The 24,172-nt window shown below is 42.9% G+C and overlaps 1 protein-coding gene across 5 annotated transcripts in view; it reads left to right on the top strand.

The window, feature by feature from the left end:
* Positions 1 to 24,172, top strand: part of PITPNM2 (phosphatidylinositol transfer protein membrane associated 2) — a 142,149-nt gene that overhangs the window by 64,623 nt on the left and 53,354 nt on the right. For all 5 annotated transcript variants that reach the window (XM_075516314.1, XM_075516313.1, XM_075516311.1 and 2 more), the window contains exons 2-3: positions 5,485 to 5,658; positions 22,540 to 22,754. In XM_075516314.1, the coding sequence (XP_075372429.1) occupies positions 5,581 to 5,658; positions 22,540 to 22,754 (293 nt within the window). In that variant the 5' untranslated portion in view covers positions 5,485 to 5,580. The remainder of the gene's footprint in view (positions 1 to 5,484; positions 5,659 to 22,539; positions 22,755 to 24,172) is intronic.

Raw genomic sequence — 24,172 nt, 5'->3', positions numbered from 1 at the left:
TCCAGCCGATACTGTGCTAAGCGTCATGCGTTCACAAAACAAGAAGTTCTTCTCTGTCCTGCAGTGCTTCCCAATGAGACAGAAGCAGGATGTGGGCAGGACAATTACGAGGCCATGCTGGTCCGTGAGATGGATCGCAGGCTGTGTGCTACAGCCCTTGCCAAGGGTCAGGTAGGCAAGGCTGGCGAGCAAGGGCTGAGGAGGGTTTGACAATGATGTTTTGCAGATGCTGATGGAAAGCTGCTCCTGAGAGGCAGGGACACCATGGACAAACGGGATCAGAGTGACAGACGAAGGGAATGGTCTTTGCAGCAGTGATATTCTGGATAGATAGAGCTGAGCAAGACTGCTTTTGGGCCAGGAAGGAGACTGCCGCATTAATCAAGGTGTGAGTGTTAAGGCTGCCTTTAAAAAGTGCTGACTTAGGTCCTAAGAATCTGTTTCACATTTATGCTGCTTCTTCTAACGGCATAAATAAATCCAAGCGCAATATGTATGCAGCGCTTCCAGTTGTGGGAGGGCACTGTATTCTTCAGGCAGCTCTGCAGGAGAGGGAAGTGGCTGGGCTACTAAGCCTGGTGTTGCTTCCCAAAGTCCAAGTGTTTGATATACTTGGGACCAAAGCTAACATCTCTTTGATATCGCTTTCTTCAAGGAGGCATCTGTTTGAGTGGATAAAGGAGAGGTAGAGAACCTAAAGAAAGTCTTTAGGGAGGTAGGTGAGGTTTCCAGAAAATGCCTTTGCTCGTCCTTTTGACGGTACATGTTTGGCTTCGGTTTTCTTACAGTTGTTTCTGTTGATTATCTTTCATTTCTCAGTTATGTGAAAATATTGCAAGGAAAATTGTTCAATAGCTGAGTCAAGGATATCGATCTTTAGGTCACGAGTGCGATCTTTCGGATTTTTTTCAACTTCAAAAGGCAGCAGAGTCCTGAGCAGGCAATGGTTGATAAGAACTTGAGACTGCAGTTGCAGGGCTGGTACCTGCCTCTGCCACTGGCTGCTGTGTGACCCTCTGTATTGGGTTTTTCCTTCCTTTTAACTTTAAAATAGTGTGAAATGAACCTCCTGCGTGAGGCTAGAAAAAGCTCATTATAGTTGTTCTCTGCATGTAGGGCTTTCTTTTCCCCTGTTGAAAATGGGAAATAGCAGCTGTGGCACGGGGTAGGTTGTTGCTGCTGTGGCGTAGCGAGTTCCAGCTCTAAGAAGCCTGTGCTCAGCAGCCTGGACGTGAAAAATGTGAGCTGGTCAAAAATCAGTTGTTGAGGTGACAGCTAGGAGATCTGTAACAGCGCAGCTGGGAACAGGGTGGTAACAGCCCTTTTGTAGCCTGAACCCACCGGCGTGAGTGGTTCTCCTGCACTGGACCCAACCGACGTGCCGAGGAGCCAGGATTTTTGCTGTAATGCTCAGTTGCCATACCCTTCAGGGCCAGCCTGTCAAGCCTGGCCAGGGTTTGGCCTCCAGGACTCCAGTAGCATGGTTTGAATACCCTTCATGCACTAACTCTTATTCCTTAATTACAAGCTGTCAGTTGTCATCAGTCCTCTGCTACCTCGTTTGGTAACAGGGAGGCTGGCCCTGATGCTCCCAAAGTGACAACCCCAGACACCAAGTTCATGGGCTAAATGGGCAGATTTTGCTGAGTCTCTTGATCTCTTCAGCTTCTGCAGATCCTGATAGCTCCCCCCACTTTAAAGAAAGGGCACTTCCTTAAAAAGTTTGTTATTGTTGCGAGGGAAACCGTTAAAATCAGAAGTAAATGCAGCACACTGTGCGTTCAGACAGCCCGAAGCAATAGCTCAGAGGTGGACCTGACTCATCGCAGCAGGATATTGACTCTGGAGCGTAATTATGATGCTTTGAGAACCTGATTTTAAAATAATTGGGGTATAAAATTATGCGCCTGGCTTTCACAGTTACTACAGCTCTGTGTATAAATTGAATAACGGCCTGTACAAATGTGCCACTTGGCTATAGCAGAAATAGCAGTGAGTCTGGAAATGTCCTGCGTCACCATTGTTTTCCTCTTGCTGAGAGAAGCTGGCTGCAAGCTGAGTTTTGCAAACCGCCTTGGGTTGCCACCAGTCCTGGTTGTGCGGCCGCAGGGGTTTGGCAAACCTGTAGAAAGTCCACCTTCGTGCTTGGTAGCCGGACAGCCAAAATCCAGCCTGCCGTTGAAACGCTGGCTGCTTGCTAATCCCGGCACATTGAGCATCTCCGTTCAAACACCTCTGGCTGTTTGTAGCAATGGGCCAAATGCGGGTAAGTGCCAGGGACACAGCTGGTGTTTTGGCACCCGTTTTCCAAAGCCGTGTCATGGCTCCCTTGCTTCCAGAAGGGCTTTCTCTTCTCTCTGTAGCAGCCATCATGTCTGCAGTCAAACTTCTGTGTTTTGTTTGGACAATGGTCAGTGGTCTTGGTGAGCTTTGATTCTCTATGAAGTCCCAAGGCTTTGGAAGGAGGCCGCTGTCCTCGGTGAGTTGTCTGAAAGCACGATTTTTGTCACCTCTATCCCACCTGGCATGGTATTCCCCAAGATCTGAATTTGGTGAAAGCCCATGTTTATCTTTCATGGTTTGCCACCTGGGCTGCACTGCTCTTAAAAGGGTTAGGGCAGGTTATTTTCAGCTCAAAGGCAGCCCAAGCTGCAAACTTACCTTGATAATTTTTTTTTAACCAGTCTAGCTTAAAAAAAAAAAAAAAAAAAAAAAAAAGACAGGTTTGCTCTCTTTGTGCCTCCTTCAGGGTGAGGCTGCTGATCATAGGTGCCTTTTCCTGCTGGCCCCCTTGGTTTGAGGTTGTAATTTGGTTCTTTGCTATTGCCCAGCGTGTTTGCAGGGTTGTTTTCTATCCAGCTTTTGGGGACTGGTTGCAGTAGCTGTAGTGGGCAGCTGCTGGAGGAGTTTTGGGGAGTGTTGCCTTTCCAATGGGCACATCATCAGGACCTGCTGCTGCTTGGAGACCTGCAGGCTGAGCTGAAACACTGCTTTTAAATATCAACCACAGGAAAGTAGAAACCTGAAGGGGAACTTTACAGCAAAACCTCAGCTCTGGTAAAAGCCAAGAGGGAAGCTGGACCAGGAACCACTGCTGTGGGCAGACACGCTCCACATGCTGGGCGCTTCAAGGCTGCTGCTAGTGGTTGCTGCTGTGCCTGCTTGGGGCTGAAATGGTTGGGTTTTTAGTCTGTAATAAAATAAGCCCTCTTGTGTCTTGGCCGTCTGAATTATTACCTGCCTGGCACTTCATTATAAACACATTTTTTCCATCTTGGTACTGGTTTCCTGCCATTTTATTGCTTTTAAGGTTCTATTTTTTGTTTTATTCATCTCTTCCAATCGATAGAAATATCCTGTTTTTAGCAAGCAGCAAAGGCAGACATGACTGATGTTCTTATGGTGGGAGCAGAATCGCTTTCAGAGCATTTGGGGAATGATGGGGGGGTGGAAGCTTTTAAATCTAATTTTCAAAGATCTTTAAAGCATAACAAACTGCTCAAGACATGTAGCTGAGTCTCCCACTGCCATTAGCTCTAGGAGTTGGGACCCTAGCATTGTACCAATGCAGATCTGGGGCCAGTGCTTGAGATCCATCCTCTGGTGGTTATTGTTGTTCTTTGCTGTGCCACTAATTAAAAACCACCTAATGAGATTATCTCCACCTGTTCTGGAGGATTAGTTTGATGGAGGAAATCTTGCATGTGCACATGGTTGTGCACACTTGTGTGCATAGGCACAGCAGTGTAGGGAAGCTCAGTCTTCCCAGAATTATTCTCTACTTCTTTTTTTTTTTTTTAAACACCCCCCCCCCCCCCCCCCCCCCCCCATGCACACAGATTGCTCTTACAGCAATAAAATGAAACAGAATTGAATTTGAAAATAGTTTAGATGATGCAGCACCAGACGGGTAGCTATTCCAGAAGAGTTGATCCAGGGTGGATTGGCTGTACTGCCAAATTAGAAATGTGGCAATCAAATGAAAGCAAGCTAACAGCATGGCGGCGCGGGGGCTGCATGCCTGGGTTGGGCAAACCCTTCGGCTGGGATGCGGTGAGCAGCGCCGTGCATAAATTCAGCAGTGGGTCAGGTCTGATGTGAGACGGAGATGTTGCAGTGCCCTTTGAGTCCTCTGCAGATTAGAATTCAGTAGACCTGGGTTATAAATACTGGATTTTGTCCCTGGTTGCTCTGTGACCATGGGCATGTGTTTTAACCTCTCTAAACCTCATAAAAGGTTGGTGAAGTGCTGTGCAAACACTGAGTAGCACTGAGGCCTATTGATAGTGGTGTGGTTTCCTGGTTCCCAGACCATGGTTTAATCAACTAGGTAAGTTGGTTGGTTTTATTCTGGGTTTTTTTTCCCCAGGCATAGGGTTTGGGGCTGTTTTCACTCCAGCAGCTGCATCTTGAAAACTTCCAATAAGCAGGCACAGCAGAAAGGTGGATTTTGGTAATGAGAAGGAACCAGGTGAGGGCTTTGCATGCCGGGAGAGCAGTCATCAGATCCTGCTGAGGCTGATTTGGCCTGATAGCAGACAGCTTCACTTCTTGTGTCCTCTCTTCCTCACCAGGCATCCCCCCCCCCCCCCCCCCCCCCGCCCTTCCTTACATGATTTTGTTGCTTTTTATCTGCAGCCCATAGGGAGTCTTAAGAATATTTGAAAAGTACTGCTTTAACCCTTGGTGTAGTAAATGCTGCATTCCCTGTATTCTTAAGCAATAATTTTATTAAATTGCCTCAAACTGGGGTATGACGGGATTTTTTTATGTTTCAGTTTGATCTTTGGCTGTATTCTTATGCAGCGGGAGTGTAAAAAATTAGTCTGGTGTCGACATCAATGGCAGAAGAATTTTGCCTGTAGACTACTTTGGAGGTGAAAGAGAAGAAATCCTACTAAGACAGTAATTCAGAATAAATCAGGGAAGAAAAGTACATTTCTGCTGTCTTCATTGTTAAAATCCAAATGACTTTTTTCATCATGGTTTTACTGAGGGCTGAGGAAGTCTAATTATTGCCTTTTTTGTTGCTGAATGAATGTGAGAGGATAAAACCTGATACCTTTGAGTGGATGCATCTCTGGTGTGTTGCTGACATTGGAGAGATACTTTATTGTCTAGCAACGGAAGGTCTGCCTATTCGTTCTGAGCTTTTGTCACATCTCTTCCATGGAGATGCTATTGCATATGAAAGTCTGATTGATACGGTGGCAAAGGTCAGGAGGGTAATAGCTTTGATGGTATCCCCTGAAGCAAATCAAAATTCTCCTAAAAGATTTTGTTCAAGTTGATACCAAGGGTCTGGTAGCACTCCAGGGATTCTTCTCTCTGCTGTTAAGCTTATTGCTATTACAAAAATTAATGTTTGCATGTTGTTTGTTTTTTGTTTTGTTTTGTTTTTTTTTAAATAGAATGTTCTCCAATAAGAATGGAAAATAACCGCTGCTCTTTTTTTTTTTTTCTTTCTCTCTCACTCTTTTTCAGGGATCCTCAATGCATTTCCTTGCCATTATTTAAGGAGCCTGTACTAAAAACTTCTGGATTGTGTTTCTGAGTGGACAAAAGATTTTTGTATTCAAAATGCTCATAAAGGAATATCGTATTCCTCTTCCAATGAGTGTGGAAGAATATCGAATTGCACAGCTGTACATGATACAGGTCAGTAATGTTTCAGCCTGTGTGGATGGGTGCAGGGCTTCGTGTCAAAGAGTGGAGTATTGCTGCAGAATTAGGTGTTTTAAATTTGAGGTTTGCTGTGTGCTTATAAAGGGGCAGGAGGGAAAAGTAATACAAACTTCAGTTTATGACTTGCCTCCTCTTGTCCTTAAATTAGAGAATCTCTGTTTGACCTGCGTGGGGAAACAACAGCTCATGGATAGGCTATTCCTATGGAAAGAAGCACTGAGTCTAAGTGTGTGGGTACCTACCTGGAAGTGATCGAGCTGTAGGGCTTAAGCAGCCACTGCTTCCCAGTCAAGCTGTGGTTATGGGTCATGCCAGTTCCAGCTGCAAACCAAAGGCTCGTGCTCTGTTTTGGGGAAGAAACAGTCTAGTATAAATTTGAGAAGGTAAACCAAAGGCATAACTTTGGGTTTAGGGGGGAGGGAAAAACTAGATGTAATATTTCTTTGCTTATGTACCGCTATGAAACAGATACTAATCAGTTTAGGCGTAAAACTTAGATTATTTTTAATAGGCTTCTGAATACTGATGGGACTTTTTGTTGAATTCCCTGTCTTCAATAAAGCAGTTAATTAAAATGTTGGGTTTTTGTAACTCAAATCCTCTGTGCCCATATTCTCCCAGTGTTTGAAACCCAACCAGGAGCATTTTTAAAAGGAAATGAATCTGAAGTGTATTTCATTGTCCCACACTTTAAATAAAATTTAATTTTGCTCATCCAGCAAAACAGACATCTAATATTGAGTTTGCAGTAGAACTCTGCTTTCTGTGGTAGCATGAAGCGATGCTAGAAAAATCTGCTTTGGCTTAAAACCTAAAATGAATTAAGGAAAAAAAAAAAAGACACCCACCCCCAAACCACAAAAACCAAAGCAAAAACACAACTCCCCCATTTCTCCCCCAACCATCCAACTGTGTTCCTTTAAGGACTCATGCAATTGGACTTGACTGTTAAAACAGTGTACGGTGTGTGTTTTCCAGTAATAACAGTCAAATTCCTTTTTCTGACACAAATATAAAGCATGTGTCATCTTTGTGTGTTTAACATAAATGTTAGCATAAATGAGTAAACATTTTTTAGGTGGCTTCATTTTTGTGTATCTTTTCCTGATGCTGTAGCTGCTTTGAATATTGTTGTAATTATTTTGTTACAACTTTTTCTTCCAAATTTGGCTCAGCTGTTTTGAATAAAGAGCTGGTTGATGGAAGCAGTGTATTAGCTATGCAGAACTTGTCGGTGAGCAGCAGAGCATATAGGAGAATGATCTGATTAAGAAGGAGGAGCCCACCTGATTTAATGGAGGATGAATTGTTAACTGGGGAGTGTCTGTGGGGACCTCCTCTGAGATGTGGAGGACTTGGTCAGGGAGCTAAATTTGCTGTTCACTTTCAGAAGTTAAAATGTTTATTTTTATTTCATTAATGCAGAATACTGGATTCCACTTTGTTCACTCGACAGTGATTTTGGCCGTATCTTAATGTCAAAGGACTAGATAAGCCATTAGGGTTTCATGCAAGGCGAAGTTCACTGGCCCAGGAAACTACTCGAGAAACTACACCTCTGAGTTGCCATCTGGCCCTTCTTCAGACTTACTCTAACGTACTTTGCTGCATATCAATGCACTAGAAAGGTTTCCTCTTAGATCAGGTGCAATAGCTGGTGTCAAGTCATGTCTCTGATCTCCCTCCACTTAGCTGGAGCAGGGGAGTAAGTTGGAAACACTGAATGTAGCCCAAGATCCAAGGCGATAAAAGCTGCCGAGAGTGACAAAAGCTTGTGTCAGGGTATTGATAGTACATAGGGATATTATGGGCTCGGAATCATGACGTGTCATCTATCCTGCCAAAAGACGTTAATTACCGGTCTTTATCTAGGTGGATGGGCCACTTTTACTTAACCCGGGAAAGGAACATGTATAATTTTATATGTTTGATAAATAGCCCAAGATCCAGGTGAGCTAGAGAAGTGCATGACAAGCAAGTGGCTTTACTGGATTATGTGTACAAGTAGTACAAGAGGAAAAATCAGCTGTGTTTTCTATTGAAAATACTAGTCTTGGCTCAAATTTGAAAAAAAGAAATAACAAAACCAGAAAACCCACTTAGGGTAGAATGTGGAGTTTATATTCTGTTTCTTCGTGTTTGGTAGTGATCTGCTTCAACTCTTCCCAAAATTGGTGGAGAGATTCCTGCTGACTTCAATGGGAGCTTTTCCTAGACCATGATGTCAAATGTCCTTTTTCTGCAGTTTGATTTAAAAGTGGAGGTTTTGTCTTTGAGACAGGCACTGGGGAGAGAGCAGTGGGGAGCATGACTTCTGCTCTTTTCAGAGAATGAGAGTGTGCTTCATGTCTGTCTTTTTATTTTTCCTCTGAAACGTGTAAGGAGGCCACAGGGGAAGCAAGTTCTGTATGTTGAACCCCCTTAGGGGAACAAGCTGAGATATCGTATAAAACAGCGGTGTAGAGGCATTTCTTAGAAATCATTGCCTGAAACGTAGAACAGAATGATTTAAAGTCGTTCCCGGGGAGAGGAGCGATTCTTAAAAGCAAAAGGTTCGTTTCTAAGACATTTGTTATGTACAGTATGGTGTCATTATTGCTGGAGACGCTAGTCCGCCTGGTCCCCTAACAAGCAGTTTTCCAACAGTGTAAAAAGGAGATGTCACAATCATTCCTCAAGGGTTTTAGAGAGCCTTTAGCATGTACTTGACATTGATCATGCGTATAACTCCAAGCTCATGAGTAAAGATCCCCATTAAACTCCAAACCAATTGGTATAAAGTTGCTCTTTTAAGAGCAATCAGATAATTTTCCTAGATTCCAGTATCCTCCAAATGAGAGTTTTCCAAAAGGACCTTCTCACCTGAGGGATGAAGCAACTGGCTCATGCAGTTGCTCTGGGAACCCTTTCTGTGGAAGTACTGCCTCAAAGCCATGTGGGCAGGGATGTTCAGACTCAAGCTGTAGTACTGCGGTCACTTCTCAAAGATGTTTTTGTGGAGGTTTTTGCTTTGCAGTGGAAGGTCCTTTCGTCTCCTTTCATGAGAGAACAGTCCCTCCTTCTTCTTAGAAGTCTTAACAAAAATTTCCACCAGATTTGATGTAAGCAGCGTCATGCCCAAGTAGCAAAGGATTCTTCCATTAGACTGGAACAGGCTGTAGTCATATTTACTATGTTTACTGGATGGGAGAATTAAAACTGTGCAGTATATAATCCAGCATCTCTGTTGGTTCTCTGCGCCACTAGGCAGGCGAGACATGAAATAAATCATTGTGTGCGTGCCCATGTCGCTCTATAATTCCTCTTATACTTAAAGTTCTCCAGGCTGATGTATAAAGCTGTGAAAACTGAGGTGAGTGGCCTGCTGCTTTGCTTTTTATTTATTTATTTATTTTAAATTTGAGGGTGGGGGGAGAGGAGCAACAAGTCTCTGAAGTGTTGCTTTCTGCTAGCTTCTGAAATACTATCTACAGAGACAGTGGTTTCAGTACTTTAAGTAGGGCTTAAATTCTTCCATAAATAAGTTAGTTGAAGCCCTGAAGTGAATGGCTTAATGTACTCTTGACTTGCTTGAAGCCTAGCAGATCTGAACAGAATTGTTTTTCTCTATTAAGTTTTAGGCTGTCAATATCCATGTTTTCATGGGAAACCCCTCACGCAGTGTTGTCAACGTGTTCAGGTTGGGAGCTCTTGCTGCCTTAGCTGGAGAGCAGTTAGGTCTCAGCTCTTCGATATGCACAAGGGGGTTTTTGCATCATTGCTGAGTTTTTGTCTCTTTTGCTATCCAAGTTAAAACATACTAATTTTTATATCTGGGCTCGGACCCAGCAATCTTCCTTCCTACTGTGACCTGTTTTTATTCTGGTGCATAAAACAGGTGAAATATTTCAAAACAGTGAAATCATTCTTTGTACCTCTTTTCTAGACAATAGTTTTGTAGTGTAACTTTTTCCTAAAATCTGTACGCACATTTAAAAGCCTGTCCTGCTTCCTACACACATTTAAAAGCCTGTCCTGCTTCCAAGGGTGAGAACTCTCTAAATAAACTTGCCCTTGAGAGTTGCCCATAGGACTAGGAGAGCTGCAGTTTGATCTGGGGAAACTGCAGGCTCTTACCCTAACGTAAGCAGAAAGCAACTAGAGATGAGTGCTGAAATGAGTTTCATGAAGCACAAACTGTTTATGGAGGGGACAGTTGTAAGTATCTGTAGGGATTTCTTCCTTCCTGCAGAAATGCTGAACCGAGGACTCTGTCCTGGATGTCTCCTCTGACTCTGCACCATCACATCAAAGGCACATGCAATATTTCTGTCTCTGTGAGGAGTTTGAAGCCTGTCGGGCACAAAGGATAGGACCATTCTGTGTTATACATTAGATAGACCTTATTAAAGGATCTCTTAATTCTTCCTCTTGTAAGTGTCCTGCGTATTTGTGTCTCAACAGCTATCCTTTCCTGTAACACTTGCTTCCTTTTCTTGTGTGTTTAGGGAACCTACCTTTCTGTGTCTCCCCCTCACCCCAGAAACAAAGCACGCTTTAATGTTAAGTCTCTATCTCATAAAAGCTTGTATTCCAAGATCTGAATGTGTTTGTCAGAAAGATCAGTATGTTATTAGCCAAAGGTCAGTCCATTTGTCGTTTTAATACCGTTCATTACTGCGGTTCCATATGCCATGAGATTCCGAGAGACCGTTGCCCTTCTGACCCTTACATAAGACAAGAGAATTCCTCTTGTTATTTAAATCTTATTTTTATATCGGTGTGCATAGCTTACTTTCTCTGCTGTAAATAACTCCAGTCCTTGTTTTCTCCATGCAGTTTTTTCTGAGTACTTGTGACCTTCCTCCAAAGATAGTGTACTTCAAAAATATTCTTGTGGACCTAGTGATTGCCTTTTGAGGATGAGACTTATTTTAAGATGCTGCATCATCCTTATAAGCTAATAATGTTAATACTTCGTCATTCAGCACTTCCAGGGTCCACGACTGGGGAAGGACTCTGGCCCCTGTTTGAGGCAATCTGTTAAAGATAACCCATCTGCTCAGCACTGTCTGCTGACCTTGGGCAGCATCCTGGGAATCGAGGGCTCTTCTCATCTTTTAACACGAGCCTCTCTTCTGCAGTAGCTCAGGGTTTTGCATTTATTGCCTTCCCTGAAAAATCAGAACATGTTTCCAAGCAGTATGCTGTACTCTCCTGTCGTGACTGCTGATGGAGTACCCTGAGTCGCTTCCCTCCTTTCTGAAGGATCATGGTTTTGTCCATCATCTCAGTCTCCAGACCCCTGCACTGTCCTGTTTTCTCCTTTGTTTGTGTAGCTCTCAGATAGCACCTTTGAGAATAGACTTAAAAAGCGTGCTTGGTGGTGGTAATTCTTGAGGCCATGTCCTGATATTTGGGTGCAAAAGTCGTGTCCCTTAAACTGTTAGCTACACTTGGCAATTGCCAGCAGGCTCAGCAGATGGTGAAACATTGATTGAGTGGGGGAAAACAAACTAACCCTTCATCTCTGGACACTGAAGAACAGGGTGGCTGATTATTTTTGTTTCGTTTGCAGATTCCTTGGCCATCTGGACAGATAGACATATATGTTTTGATTTTAAAAGCAGGTGACACTGCTGACAGCTCCAGAGACCCTGGAAGGTTCACAAGTCTAAAAGCAAAAGCCTGGTTTGAAGCTTTTCCGCCAATTGCTATGCTGCAGCATTCAAAATGTGTGACTTCTATGTTTTCTCTTCTTCTTCTGGTTTTCATAACCTTTTCTTTGTGATCATGAGGGCTTGCACCCTTTTGAAAGAGGAGAGTAAGACACTTGCAGTTGCTTAGCTTTGAGAACTCGGGCAGTACAGCTATGTTCAGTGCTACCAGACTTGTGGTCTAATTTGCACAGGTGACAGCGACAGCCATACGGGTTAGCATTTTGGGAAAACATAGAGAAATAGCAAACATCTTTTTTGCATTTACTTTTTTTTTCTTGTTTTGTAGCCGTTATCCTGGAACAGTTCTTAAATCGGCTGTTATTCCATACCTGGTGAAAAGAAGATTGATTTTAGAGTAGTGAACTATGTTGTCTTGACAGTTCACATGCTCTCTAACAAAACTGAGTGAAGCTGAGAGAAGGTTATAACACAAAAAATATTTTAAACTTCAGATTTGTACTGGTTTTAATACAAGATGCAGCACTGACAATCTTTCTGAGCTTGTGGCTGTCAGAAATCCTTTTTCCTTTTTTATTTTACTCTTATGAAAGAAAATTTCTGACTGTCTACCTCTGGACAAAATCTTGACTGTTGACTCCAGATTAGGTTCTCACTTTTTCAAATACCTGAAGGCAAGTAATGAATTAAGTATTAGGAAAACTGTGGGGATTTCTTTAAGCCAGTCCTCCAGTATTTTTAGCATACAGGCTATTGTTAGTGAATAGTTGCATTGGGTTCCTAAAATCTAAGGGATGTAGTCAGAGGATCAGAATTGATCCAAAACACCCTGAGTTGAAATTTAGTCTCTGATTCACAAGATAATAATGAGCAACGTGCTTTACCTCCCTTTAAACTTGGGACAGTAATTCTCACAGTGTCTGTGGTATAGTTAATACGGTAAAAAATCTGCTTAAAGACGGGGAAGGAAGTACTCAAGGTAAGATGAAATACTGAGCTGGAAGTGTAGTAGACATTTTGAAAGATGGAGCATGTGGGGTAAACAAGTTTGAGGTATCTCCATAATAAAGTGATTCCTAATTCATGTGTTTCTGGCACATCCAGCCCTGGCTCCGTAGGAGTGTGACTGGGCGTCTTTGTAAGGCGGAGTGATTAATGAGCGGCCATGAGAACGGTTCTCTTGATGCTGTAAATTATTTATAGTCCCGCACAATTGATTGTCCCCAAAATATCCTGGTTTTGTACAAACAGCTTCATTAATATCTAGACCTGATTCTAAATAATGCAGTGCGTACAACATTTGTACAAATTGATGCTGCGCCTATTTCTGCTCTGTCTTGCGAGCGTCTGCTGCTGACAACCTGTCCTGCCTTTAACTTTTAGGGCTTTTTTTAGGAATGTGTTTTACATTATAAGGAAAGCAGCCAAGAATGATGGTGCTGCAGATGCAGCACAGGTAACCTGCACTTGCTTGGGTGAGAATGGTCCCTTCTTCAGGGCCTTCTGCATGCTCAGCTTTGCTCTGCTTCTGCTGGCTGGGAGCCTTGCAGGATTTGGGGCTGGAAACCCAGAGGGAGGAGGAGGTTCTTGCAGCCTGGATGCAATGCGAAGGGCTGTGACCCCCACCTCAGACAGCTCTCAGGAGAGTGAAGGGGTGGCAGGAACAGACCCAGGATCCCCTGGACACTAGATGTTCCTCCCGTCAGAAAGCGATCTACATGTGCTTCTCTCCGACAGAAAGACCCTTCATGGGTGACATCCTCTTCTTTCTTCTTGTGCGTTTAGTATCTCCTTGGAGGCAGCATTACACAGTGATTGAGGCACTGGACAAAAGGCCAGCAATTCCTGTGTGATAGTCCCAATTCTTGCTTGGTGAACTTGAGGGAAGAGTCCCATAATATCCCTGCTGCAGGCAGGGGGGTGATCAGATTGCAGCTCCCTGCAGAGCTGGGAAGGACCCAAAGGGGAACCCTCTGGGAAATTGCAGCTATGCAGCGCTAGGTTGGGAAGATAGATGCTAACTACTTTGTGGTTACCATCAAAATCTTCTGCCTAATAAGCTAATGTGGTTGGATATCCTCAGTGAAACCAGACTATTGTGAGGGAGAAGGGCAAAAGGTACTTGGCTGTCCTGATGGCTCAGAGCATAACCCCCAAGCTGCAGAGCTGGTAGGACAGCCCCACTCCTGCTGAGACTGGGTCGCTGGGATTTCTGATCTGCCAGGAGAATGCATCGCTTCCAAACCCAGGGTTGGGCAGGGACGTGAAGGTGGTTCATTGATCTGGAGGAGACTGTGCTCAGGGTCAGCAAAGTCTTTGGTCTCTATGAAAGGTCTCCATATTGATAGAGCTGTCCTCTTTGGCCATCTGATACAGCAGCCTAGAAAGTGGCAGTCTCTTCATGGCATTATGACGAGGTTTCTGCCAGGATGGGGGGTCTTCTGAGTTCCCTACACACACACACTTTACAACTCACTCCCTCTCATTTGAAGACTCCTTTTGCTTGTTTTTGACTGGATGGTAGGAACATTTAAGACCAGGCTTTATGTTGAGCTGGAGAAGTACCGGTGTTTGGGGGAAAGGGTATTGCCTAGATGCAACGAAGCACTGCGCATTGCCCAGCCGTTGATCAGACCTAGAAGGAGGATGTTTAAAACAGCTGCTCTTTTGCCTTTATTAATAAAGCCATTTTATTGGCTTTATTAGGGAAGGAGGGAATAGATTTCTTTCCTCCCTCCCCAGGGTTTCAGGTCATTCCTACGTGTACAGTGCAATGAGGCTCGGAGTCAAAGTGCTGTTGTAAAGCTTCATGTTCTGATCATTATCTTGTTGACTCAAAATAACCTTCCTTTGCTAAATAAGTATTGTCACTGGCCCTTCATGTATTATTTTTTTTTTAACAGCACTAATTGGATTAAAATAATTGTTGTGCGTGAAGGATGCATGTTAGAGTGCAAAGGGCACACGGAAACCTCAGCTGTGGGCACCATGGTTACTAGTGACATCACTTGGTTTGCTGTTAAGAGTAATGATTCGTGTGCAGTGCTGAGTGAAGCCTGAGTGAAGGTGGCCTAAACTAAACCCAGTGGATTGCTGATGCAGTCCCATTGCCATGGAAACAGATGTTGCAGCTTAAAGTTGCCTGCATTCATAATGTGATGCACATGGTGTAAACAAAAACATGGTCCTGTGGTGTCCACGACTTCTGAAAGGGCATGAATAGTGTTACTGGACAATAACAAAACTCACAAGTCCCTTACTGTCCTTCAGCAATTTTGTTGTTGAAGGACTCTCAGTCCGACTTGACGTGGATTGTTTCTGATTTGTACCTTACAAAGTGCAGGCTCAAAAGTGCTGTTAAAACCCATCCCTGGGGTAACGGGGCTCCTAGCTCCTGCCTACCTTTAATATTGTCTTTCCAATATAACCAGTAAGACTACACTCAACTCCTGCAAAACAGGAGTAGAGAAGCTTCCCTGTCTTCCCTGTTAGAGGACTGTTTTGCTGTATTTTGGTAAAGGTACCTACTCAAGCCCAATGAAGAAGACTGCCGCATCGAGGTTAGGATGCCAAAATGGGGCTTGAAAGATCTGGGTACTAGACGTAGCCCTGCCAGCAGCTCTGTGTCTTCAGGTTACTTTCTCCCTCTTCAAAATGGTTCTCTCTTGTTGATTCCATCATCTTTAATGTGAGAGGACTCAGCTATTCTGGCTGTGGCACAAAAGCCTTTGACAGCAAGAAGTTGTGTGCTGTTCTACTTCAGCACTCTACTGCATTAATAACAGTAAGAGTGACTTTTATTTTTAATTTAATTCATGTAACTTCCTGTTTGCTCTTAGAACATGTTATGCACTGATAAAATTATGTTGGTTTTGATCTGATCAGAAGTTCTCCTTCTTGGCTTCTGTAACAGTGGAATAATACCATCTCCTCTTCTCCCTTCTTTCACACTGAAAAAAGCTATTTGCTCAGGTATCACCCTGATTATGGTGATCTCGTTTTAACTGAGTGTTTCAGGTCTTTGACACGCACATTTTGGAAAGAAAAAAACAGCAAAGAACAGCTTGGGAAGTATGACTCTACTGTACTTTTAGGGTAAACCAACATTTTGTTTTCATAGTCAAAGACCTGATTTTTGATTACCTGCAGTAAATACTGACCGTGAATGTGCCTGGTCTATCAGATATCTGTATCAGCAGGCAGAAGGTTGTCGGTGGTGAAAGCAGATTGCTCATAATGAATTAGATGTCAGTTCAAATGCTCAGAAAGGAGTGGTTAACAGAACACAGAGCTGAGTCATACCACAGCAAGAGACAGCTGAAGATACGGATACACCCATGTGCATGCACATCGTCACTGTACATGTTATCCATGTACAAAAATCCTGTGCTGGGAAAATGTGTTAAGAATGAACCATGCATTAGTTTCAGGACCTCTTGGTATTTTCCAGTATCTCTGTCGTTGGCTTTCTGGTTTTAGGTGCTGTTTAATTCTGGCTTGCAGCAGCTATGGCTGAAACTGGGCATCTGTTGTCATGCTGGTTTATTTGTGGTGTTTGAATGCAAGTATCGCCACAATAAGCCCAGATACATGGCTGAGGCTAACAGGCTGCTTTGCTTACAACCTCTCCCAACACTTCTGTAAAAGGCTGTCATGTGCAACACACCAGTCGTAGTCTAACTGGTGCCTTCTTTGTAGATGCAGCTTCTGCTCTTGCAAGGTGCCTGTGGGTAGGAGATGATGATGGCTGGTAGGCAGCTGCCTGGAGCAGCTGCCTGGAGGAAGGCAGATGGTGATGGGAAGAAGGCTACACTTTGGAAAAATCAATTAGAAGAGTGAAATCTCCATCAGCCTAAATAATGTCCAACTGGACATAGTTGGGAATATTTTTCCCTTAAGGTATGGAAGAGATTGAAAACAAGTAGTTTATTCCTCTCCCAGCCTAAATCTTGTCACTCAACCCTTTACGTCTTAGGAACCTTTTTACTTCCTTTCTAAAACTGAACAGAAAAAGCATTTAAAAATAGGTCTGATTAGTGAAACCAGGTCTTAAAAGCTATCCAATGATGGCAGGAGTCATCCATCCTAAGCAGCTTCAGGCATTTTTTTGTCTGGTGGATTGCGTGAGGCAATTCAGGCTTTCTCTGGTTCCCAAAGGACAGGTCTGTTTCTGGGGACTTAATTGGCATTTGTGGTAGCCTTAGCATACAAAACAATAAAAAAAATAGTAGTTGGCCATAGAGAATGTGTTCTCAGCCCTCCCTTACCACAACAGTATGAGCAAGTATGTTAGCAGGAACCTCTGGGGGATATTTGCTGTCATGTTCTTGTTCAGTGGTTACATAGATGCTTTTGTTTGTTGTCATTGTTAACTGAAACCATCAACCAGCTGTAAACTTCTTGTATACATATCTGTGTCTAAATGGGATAAAAAAATCCCAAGACTTCAGTGTTATTTTAATAGATTCTCCCAGAAGAATTTGTCTGGACTATCAAAATACCCTGTTGCCAAATAGGAGCTGGAGGGGGGAAAAGAAAAAAAAGGAAAAAAAAAAAAGAACCAACCCCAAAAAAACCCAAAACAAAAAATCTTCTGGTTATTGTTTCCAGACCATGATTTGTGTCTCATTATTAATGGACAATAGGTCTACCAAGCATAGTGCTGTCAGTCTTTGTAATTCAAATAATCTCAAATCAAAAGTCTCACAGGTCATTGAAGTAGGTTACTGGTACTGTGTAAATACATTGCTGTAATGCACCAAGAAACTTCATCGTGAAGCTAAAGCATGTCAACCTTTTGTAATCACTATCTAACTTATTTAGATTGAGGGGTTGTACTGTAAACAATAATCAGTGGTAAACAAGGTAAGTTATAGCTATAATCTATTTTTAAAAGCTAGAACAATGCCTGGATCGCCTATTATCACCGTGCAACCTACCCTGTCTTTACTGTTCTCTGCAGTACCATTGCAGTGCTGAAAGTAGCAAGTTACAATAAAAAAAAACTTTAGGAGAAACTAAACCACTGAGCCATTTGCAGTGGTGCTGCAGGCTTTGCAGAGATTCTCTGTGTATGGACCTGAGCCCGTGCACAGCCTGTGCTTTACTCCGGGGCTGAAACACAAGGAGAAGGACTCTGTTGGTTTAGGGTAATGTTCTTCTCGGTGTTCTTCTGAGCAATACTGCGTTGGTTGGTGGGGTTGGTTTTTCTTTTAATTTACCAAAAGCAAAACACTACAAGGCAAGTTTAATTTCCACAGCCTGACCTTCTGTATTTCTCCAGCTCATACAATAAGGCATATCTTAGCTGTTTTATCCAGCATTATGCATTCTTGTGCTGTGAAAGCTGTTTCTCCAGCTGTAGTGAGACTCCTCAAGTTGTGGGGGTTTCTGTTGCCATCAGCTATCATTCCTTTACTGAGCTGTACCCCACTAGAAAAACATGAGTTGTGTTTAGTCACCTGGTCCTACTCAGCTGTTCCAGGACAAGTTTGCTGGACTAAGTCTTTGCAAGATGTGCTCCATGTTGTTAGCTGATAGTGAGGCACATTTCTGACTGGGAAAGGGGATGGAAGATCTGAGAACTGATCAACTTGTCTTTGCTAGTGGAAGGCTTTGTTTACCATTTGTCTCCTGTTGTGAAGGGCAGATGATAAATGGGGTTAGGCTAGCCCAGTGTTTAGATGACATTCATGGGAATTATTCATCTATGATTGTTATGGTGAGGTCATGTGCTTTGTCCCATGCTATGCTGCTGTGCCAAGAGATTTATTTTAATAGAAGCCTTTAAGTAACTGGCATTCTTGCTAATCATGGTGCATCTGCTTCTCTGGGTTCCCTGTTATGAGTAATTTAATGCTATTACTTTAGCTAGAAGGGATCTGTGTCACCATCTGTCCTGGAAAGCTATTGATGGGGCTGTGCAGAACATAGAGTGTCATCAGCAGAAGAGAGGGGCTTCTAAAGGGGTGACTGGATTTCCTGTTGTAATACAATATAAGACGGTTTACTGTGATTATGGCTTAGATAACTTGCATATAAAGGCTGTTAGATACTCTTTGATTTTGTTGGGGATTGTTCGTCAGGTATTTATATAGACTTATATAGGTATTTATATAGACCCTCTTGCTACTTGTTAGTAGCAAGTAGCTAGTAGTAAGTAGCTACTTGTTAGTAGCAAATAGTAATAACACAGGTAATCTGCTAAATAAAGTCTCTACTTCTCATAGGGGCATGGGTCTATGAGGCTGAAACCTTCAAGGCTGACCCTAAAATGCCTGCACGTCTGCCACTCCCAGCAGACAGAGATTCTTTGGAGAGGGCTTGCCAGGCACTTTTCAAGCCAAATGCTTTCCTAACCCATGGTTATTTTTTAATTGTTGTTTACAGACCACTTCCTTGTAACAAGCCCTCTCCATGCTGTAGCTGAGTCACAATGGACATGAAGAGGTTATATGGTTGAAAAGCAAATTGCTCTTTGCTTCCATAAGTGGTGTACTTTCACAGTACTGCTTGCGTGCAGAGTATCATCCTGGTCTCTCAAGTATGTGTGGCTGATGTCTTCATTTTTATTGTCTGAGAAACTTACCTTCTTTTTGTCTTTGTGACTGGTTAGTAATTGACTGTTCACCATCTAACCTGACTTTTTTGGTCCTTCCTGACCTCATTGTGGCTTGTTGCCTTCTCAGGAAGCTAACTGGTAAGTATGAGAGCATGCAGGGCTGGGAAGCAGCTTTGTGGGGGTTTGTCATGTGGAGTTTTTATTTGGTCGTACTATCCTTCCCAGCAATAAGTTATGTTGTGTTTTGAGTATAAATTGGCCTGACTCAAAAGTCCTGGCTCAAAAGATAGTTTGGGATATAAACTTTGCAGCTCAGATTTTTTTTTTTTTTTTTTGACATGCAGAGGTGCAGCTCTTATTTCACATTCATCAAAGAAAATGTTCTTGCTGTCCCTTGTCATATCTTATGTAGATAAGCGACAAGCAGGAGGAATGTGTAGGGCCAAAATTTGCTTAAGGCTTGCAACTGGGTGAAAGAGGCTGTGGGCTGGAGTTGGTCATCTGGAAAGGCTGAAGGAGGAAGCATGCCCTGCTCTCAGAATAGGGTTCATGGTCTCCTGCAGGTGCATAGAAGTAAATAAAATAACCATAAATCAGAAGTGGGACGTGAACTAAATTGCGCAAAGATTCTCAGTTAATTTGGGTTTTTCCCTTCTTCCTTCCCTTGCAAAGTGTTAGGACCATAACACCATGCCACCCGTCACATCTCCCGCGATCAGACAGCTCTGTCTGAGAAGCTGAGTGTTAGCATTACCAGGTCATGTGGAAAAGCTGCTTATGGAAGTACTAATGTAAAGAAAAAATTGGCCAATATTGCAGGTTCACCGGGGTTCTAGCTGTAGGATGAGAACCAGGCAGCTCATCTTCATGCAGAGAGATTTTTGTCAAAACTGGCTAAATGGGGGAAAGAAAAGTGGAGAATGTTAAGTGTTAGCTGTATGTGCCTGAGTCTGTTAGCTGTATCACAAATGCTGGGCTTCAAACTAGAAAGGTTTGAGCAGAGGTCCTCCTGAGCCTGGCTCAGGCCTCATAGTTATAAAAGAATTGGAATTTGTTTTTCTGAACTGTTTCAGATGTAAACCATTTCTTCTGGTGTTGAAATAAAAAAAGATAGATTCCTCAGTTGAAACCTATGCAGAGACTAAGGATGTTTCATCCCCAAAGATGGGTAATACTGATGAGGGCATGGATCAGAACAGTTCTGTTTGGGGACTGAGGGCATAGGCAAGTGTCTGTGTCCTGTTCACCCCAGCTTGAAACTTCCTCTCGTGGAGAAGTCACAGTTCAGGAGACCGTCAGAGCCTGGCTTTGCTTTGAATGCTTGTCTTTAGTCTTCTCAAGTGGATCAAGTTGGAGAGAAACCTCCTGCTTGGATCCATTTTCAATCCATCAGGAAACGCAACAGAAGAAAACAGAGTTTTTTGCGGAACTGTATTAAGCAAGGCTGACGTTATTGTAGGGTGGGGTGCCAGGGGCTTCAATAAAAGGAAACACATATTGCAGGAGAGCTCCTGGGCTGCTGCTGCTATGTTTGATGGGAGCTAAAGTCCGAATCGGAAGCACAGGATCTTAAACCTTCAAACTTATGGTTATGGAAGCAGCTGGCCCCTTGCATGGCTCTCTGAAGCGCTTCAAGAGGTGGAGAGCTGTAAGAGGAAGGCAAGACATAAGGCATATCTCACATGTATCTCTGAAAGGAAGAGTACGAAATTGCATTCTGAGAAAGAAAGCCTAGAGGGTGTGTTTATCCATTTTCATATCAACTATGGCTATTAAAACAAAATAAATCTTCAGTGTTTTGGTTTTCTAATTCAATGCAAGCGTTCGTAAATCTGGAGACCCAGTTCTGTGTTGGTCTGGCTCGGTACAGTCCTAGGAGGTGCTGAGTCTACTCAGTGCTGTGGATTTCTTTTGAAATTGAAAAACTCCTCAATATGTTTTGGTCCCAAATGAGGATTTGCAGATTTGACTGGAATTTCTGGTAACCGTGCAATCTAGAATGGAGTTTTAAATCCAGCTGATGTGTGATTCTACGTGTGATAACTTGGCACGAAGAGAACACGTCTTTCCTCTGCTTATGATTTCCACGTGCTTCTGCCATATAATAAAACTCTAGATCTCCATAATTTGTATCAACTGTTCAGAGCAGATGCTGTGCTATTATTCTGTCTGACATAATTTGCTATGCCTGCTGGGTTACTGCCTTTTCCGAGACCTTTGAATTAACCAGATTTTTGGGTCATCAAGATTGTTTAATGTTATTGTCGTAAATATTTGTACAGGACTTGGTCAGTGCTTATATAAGAACTGAAAGACAGCAATTTGTTTTAAGAGGATGTGTGTTTTAATGAACGGCCAGCTGAATGTTAGAAATAAACTGTAAAAAAAGTGCTTTTCTTTTGCAGGACTATTGCAGTTTGTGGGGTGGGAAAAAAATTACTATTTAGATTGTCAGTTATTTAGATTTGTCGGTTACAGCTGTTTAAATTTAAAATCGCTTGGGAGTTCTTTAAAGAGAGAGCTATTTACTTCTAAATAGCTGTGTTGGCTTATCATCCTGTCCTCAAAAGATGAGAAGCTGATCTCTTGCATCTTATTAATCATTTTCTGTTGAACCATGTTATCCTTTGAACTGTTTGTATGCTGAAAATGAGAAGTTGTTATTGTGTTATATTTCACAGTTGATTCTTGTATAAAATTCTTTTTTTTTTTCTTAATTTCCAAAGTAGTGTGCTCTCAAATACAAACAATAAACTCAAAATACCTCCAATATGAATCTGTTGTTTGGAAATGATGAAGGTTATACATCATCCAATCTGCTGAAATGTGTTAGAAATGAATAAATATTTGGTTTGCCTCTAGCTCTTCTTAGAAGCACTGAAATTAGGTTTGTTTTTTTTTTTATTGAAGGAATTTTTGCCAGGTTTCTCAATGAGGGACAATACTACAAATAAGCCAAAATATGGAGGCTGCCAGCGGGTCCTGTGTGCATTCTGGCAAACTTGGGTTGTTTCTTCTAAATATCTTAATTAGCAGAGAATAGTCTCCAAGCTGTTCTTGGAGAGCTGCTGCCATGCAAGACCACAAGCAACAAGCCCCCAAATCCTGTGGTTTTAGGTCATAAAATAGCCTTTAGTACTGTGATGTTGCGCCGAGTTTGTGTATGATTCTTCACGCTGATACAACACCACAAGAATGAGCCAAGTCGGACAAGCTCCCTTTCGCTGTGTCATCTGCTGATGTGAAAGATTTTTGTGCTGTTGGGTGGTTCACAGCTGGAGCCAAGGTTTAGTGTGCTCTCAGGAAGAGCCATGTGTCACCTGTTATAGGAGCAGGAATTGATGTGTCATTAGGTCTCCATTCAAACCGTCTCTTAGTGTCCAAATCAGATTTTTACAGGATCCTTAATAAATCAAATCTCTGTTCCTGTGTTGGCCAGATGAGTCTCTAAACCTTTCCTTTATGATCTCTAGGTTTGGTAATCTTACTGCCAGGGTGCTGCTACAGTTCTGCTGTCTGTATGAAGCGCTGCACAAAAGGAGTCCTAGAAACCACCCCCAATGTTCACGTGCTTTGAGACCTTGGTATGTACAGTGCACTGGAAGGATTAACTATGTGATATATTTTCCCTTTCAGAAAAAGAGCAGAGAGGAGACATGTGGGGAAGGCAGTGGAGTAGAGATCCTGGAGAACAGGCCATACATGGATGGACCAGGAGGCAACGGGCAGTATACTCACAAAGTGTACCACATTGGTATGCACATACCCAGCTGGTTTCGGTCAATATTGCCCAAGGCAGCTCTGCGAGTTGAAGAGGAATCATGGAATGCATATCCTTATACAAGGACAAGGTAAAACTTATCAAGGTGTCCAGAGCTGTTTCCCTAGTGTAGAGAGAGGATTTGATGTCCGTCCATGTGGCAGTAGCATCTCTTCCATCTCCTGTAATATCCTTTGGAGAAACTGGGGTCAAGTCCTAAAATTCTTACACAGTGCTTAATCTTAGAGTGTGAGTGTTGCCTGAGCTGACTGCGCACTTGAGAATTTGTGGCTGGTTGGTCTAAAATGTGAGCTGTTTTGTCCATCAAAGCATGGGAAATCTTGAATAGTTTTTATTTAGTCTTGTATCCTGCACTGCATGTTCTACATAACATTGCAGATATCTGCTAGCTCAGTGAAGTTATAAATGTACATGGTGATGGGACAGTTGTCACATTGAACGCTGTCAAGAAAGACAGGATTCACTTGTTCTAAGGGGGAAAGTGTGGGGAGAGAAAAATCTTAATAAATAAATCTGGTGCTTCTTTTCTGGGAACTGTCTTACTGTCATTTAGCTAGAAAATAACAAACCTACATCCTATGCTTTTCACCCTGAGAAGGGAAGAGCACCAGAGGCTCTGTGGAGCCCTCTGGGACCTCCTCGTTTCGGCTGATTTTGTCTGGGAGGACTTCAGACACCCTGGAATAAATAGCCTTTATGCCAGTTACTCTGGTTTAGAGCATTTTCCCTTTTCCAGGTTTACAAGTCCGATATTGCTGTCATCTTTCGTAATAAAAAGGCTTTAATGGATATTTTGCTTTTTATCAAAAATCTAGAGAAGTTTCATAGTTCTGTTTTAGCTGGTCTCTACAAGTAATATTAGCCTGGAGAAAGGTGGGGAGTCAGTGTCTGCATACGGGCAGTTGCTCATGACGAAATATAATGGAGCTGTCTGACTTTCAAGTGATTAAAGTCCACTTTCAGTCTGTTTTTATCTATTCTCTGGAAATGCCCGTAAGTCAATCAGTTGGCCAGGAAACCTGGCACTGCACAGAACCAGTCTGTATTTTATTCTGCCATAGATTCCAGGCAAGAGCTCTGCTTTTCTCCTGGTAGAGGTGCCCAGGGTGTCCTTGTATTAGTATCTGTGTCATAACATAAGTTGTTGGTATAGCGGGCCCAAAAGTTATCTTCTTGCTGAAAACTGCTCCTTTAAAAACAGTCTGTCCTTACAATAGTATCCTGGAGGAGTCGTTGTCAAATTAAGTTGCAGGTTTTTGTCAGCGTCTCTGCGAAGTGAGATGGCTTGGCGGTCCCCTCGGGCTTTCTGCTTTCTGGGAAGTGGTTTCTTGGTCCATGTGGGTGCCCAGTCTCCAGTAACTGCATGGGGCACGTAGGTATCTTCTCACCTGTAATCCATGTAACAGCTCATGGGGAGCACACACCTTTGCTGTGGGCTTGGGGTTTTACTAAACCAGAGCTATTCCAGTGAAACCACATGTCTGAGGT

Source organism: Mycteria americana, chromosome 13, assembly GCF_035582795.1.
Source record: "Mycteria americana isolate JAX WOST 10 ecotype Jacksonville Zoo and Gardens chromosome 13, USCA_MyAme_1.0, whole genome shotgun sequence".
Classification (NCBI taxonomy): Eukaryota; Metazoa; Chordata; class Aves; order Ciconiiformes; family Ciconiidae; genus Mycteria; species Mycteria americana.
Note: the sequence above shows the minus strand (reverse complement) of the source record. Positions and strands in the feature narration are given on the sequence as shown.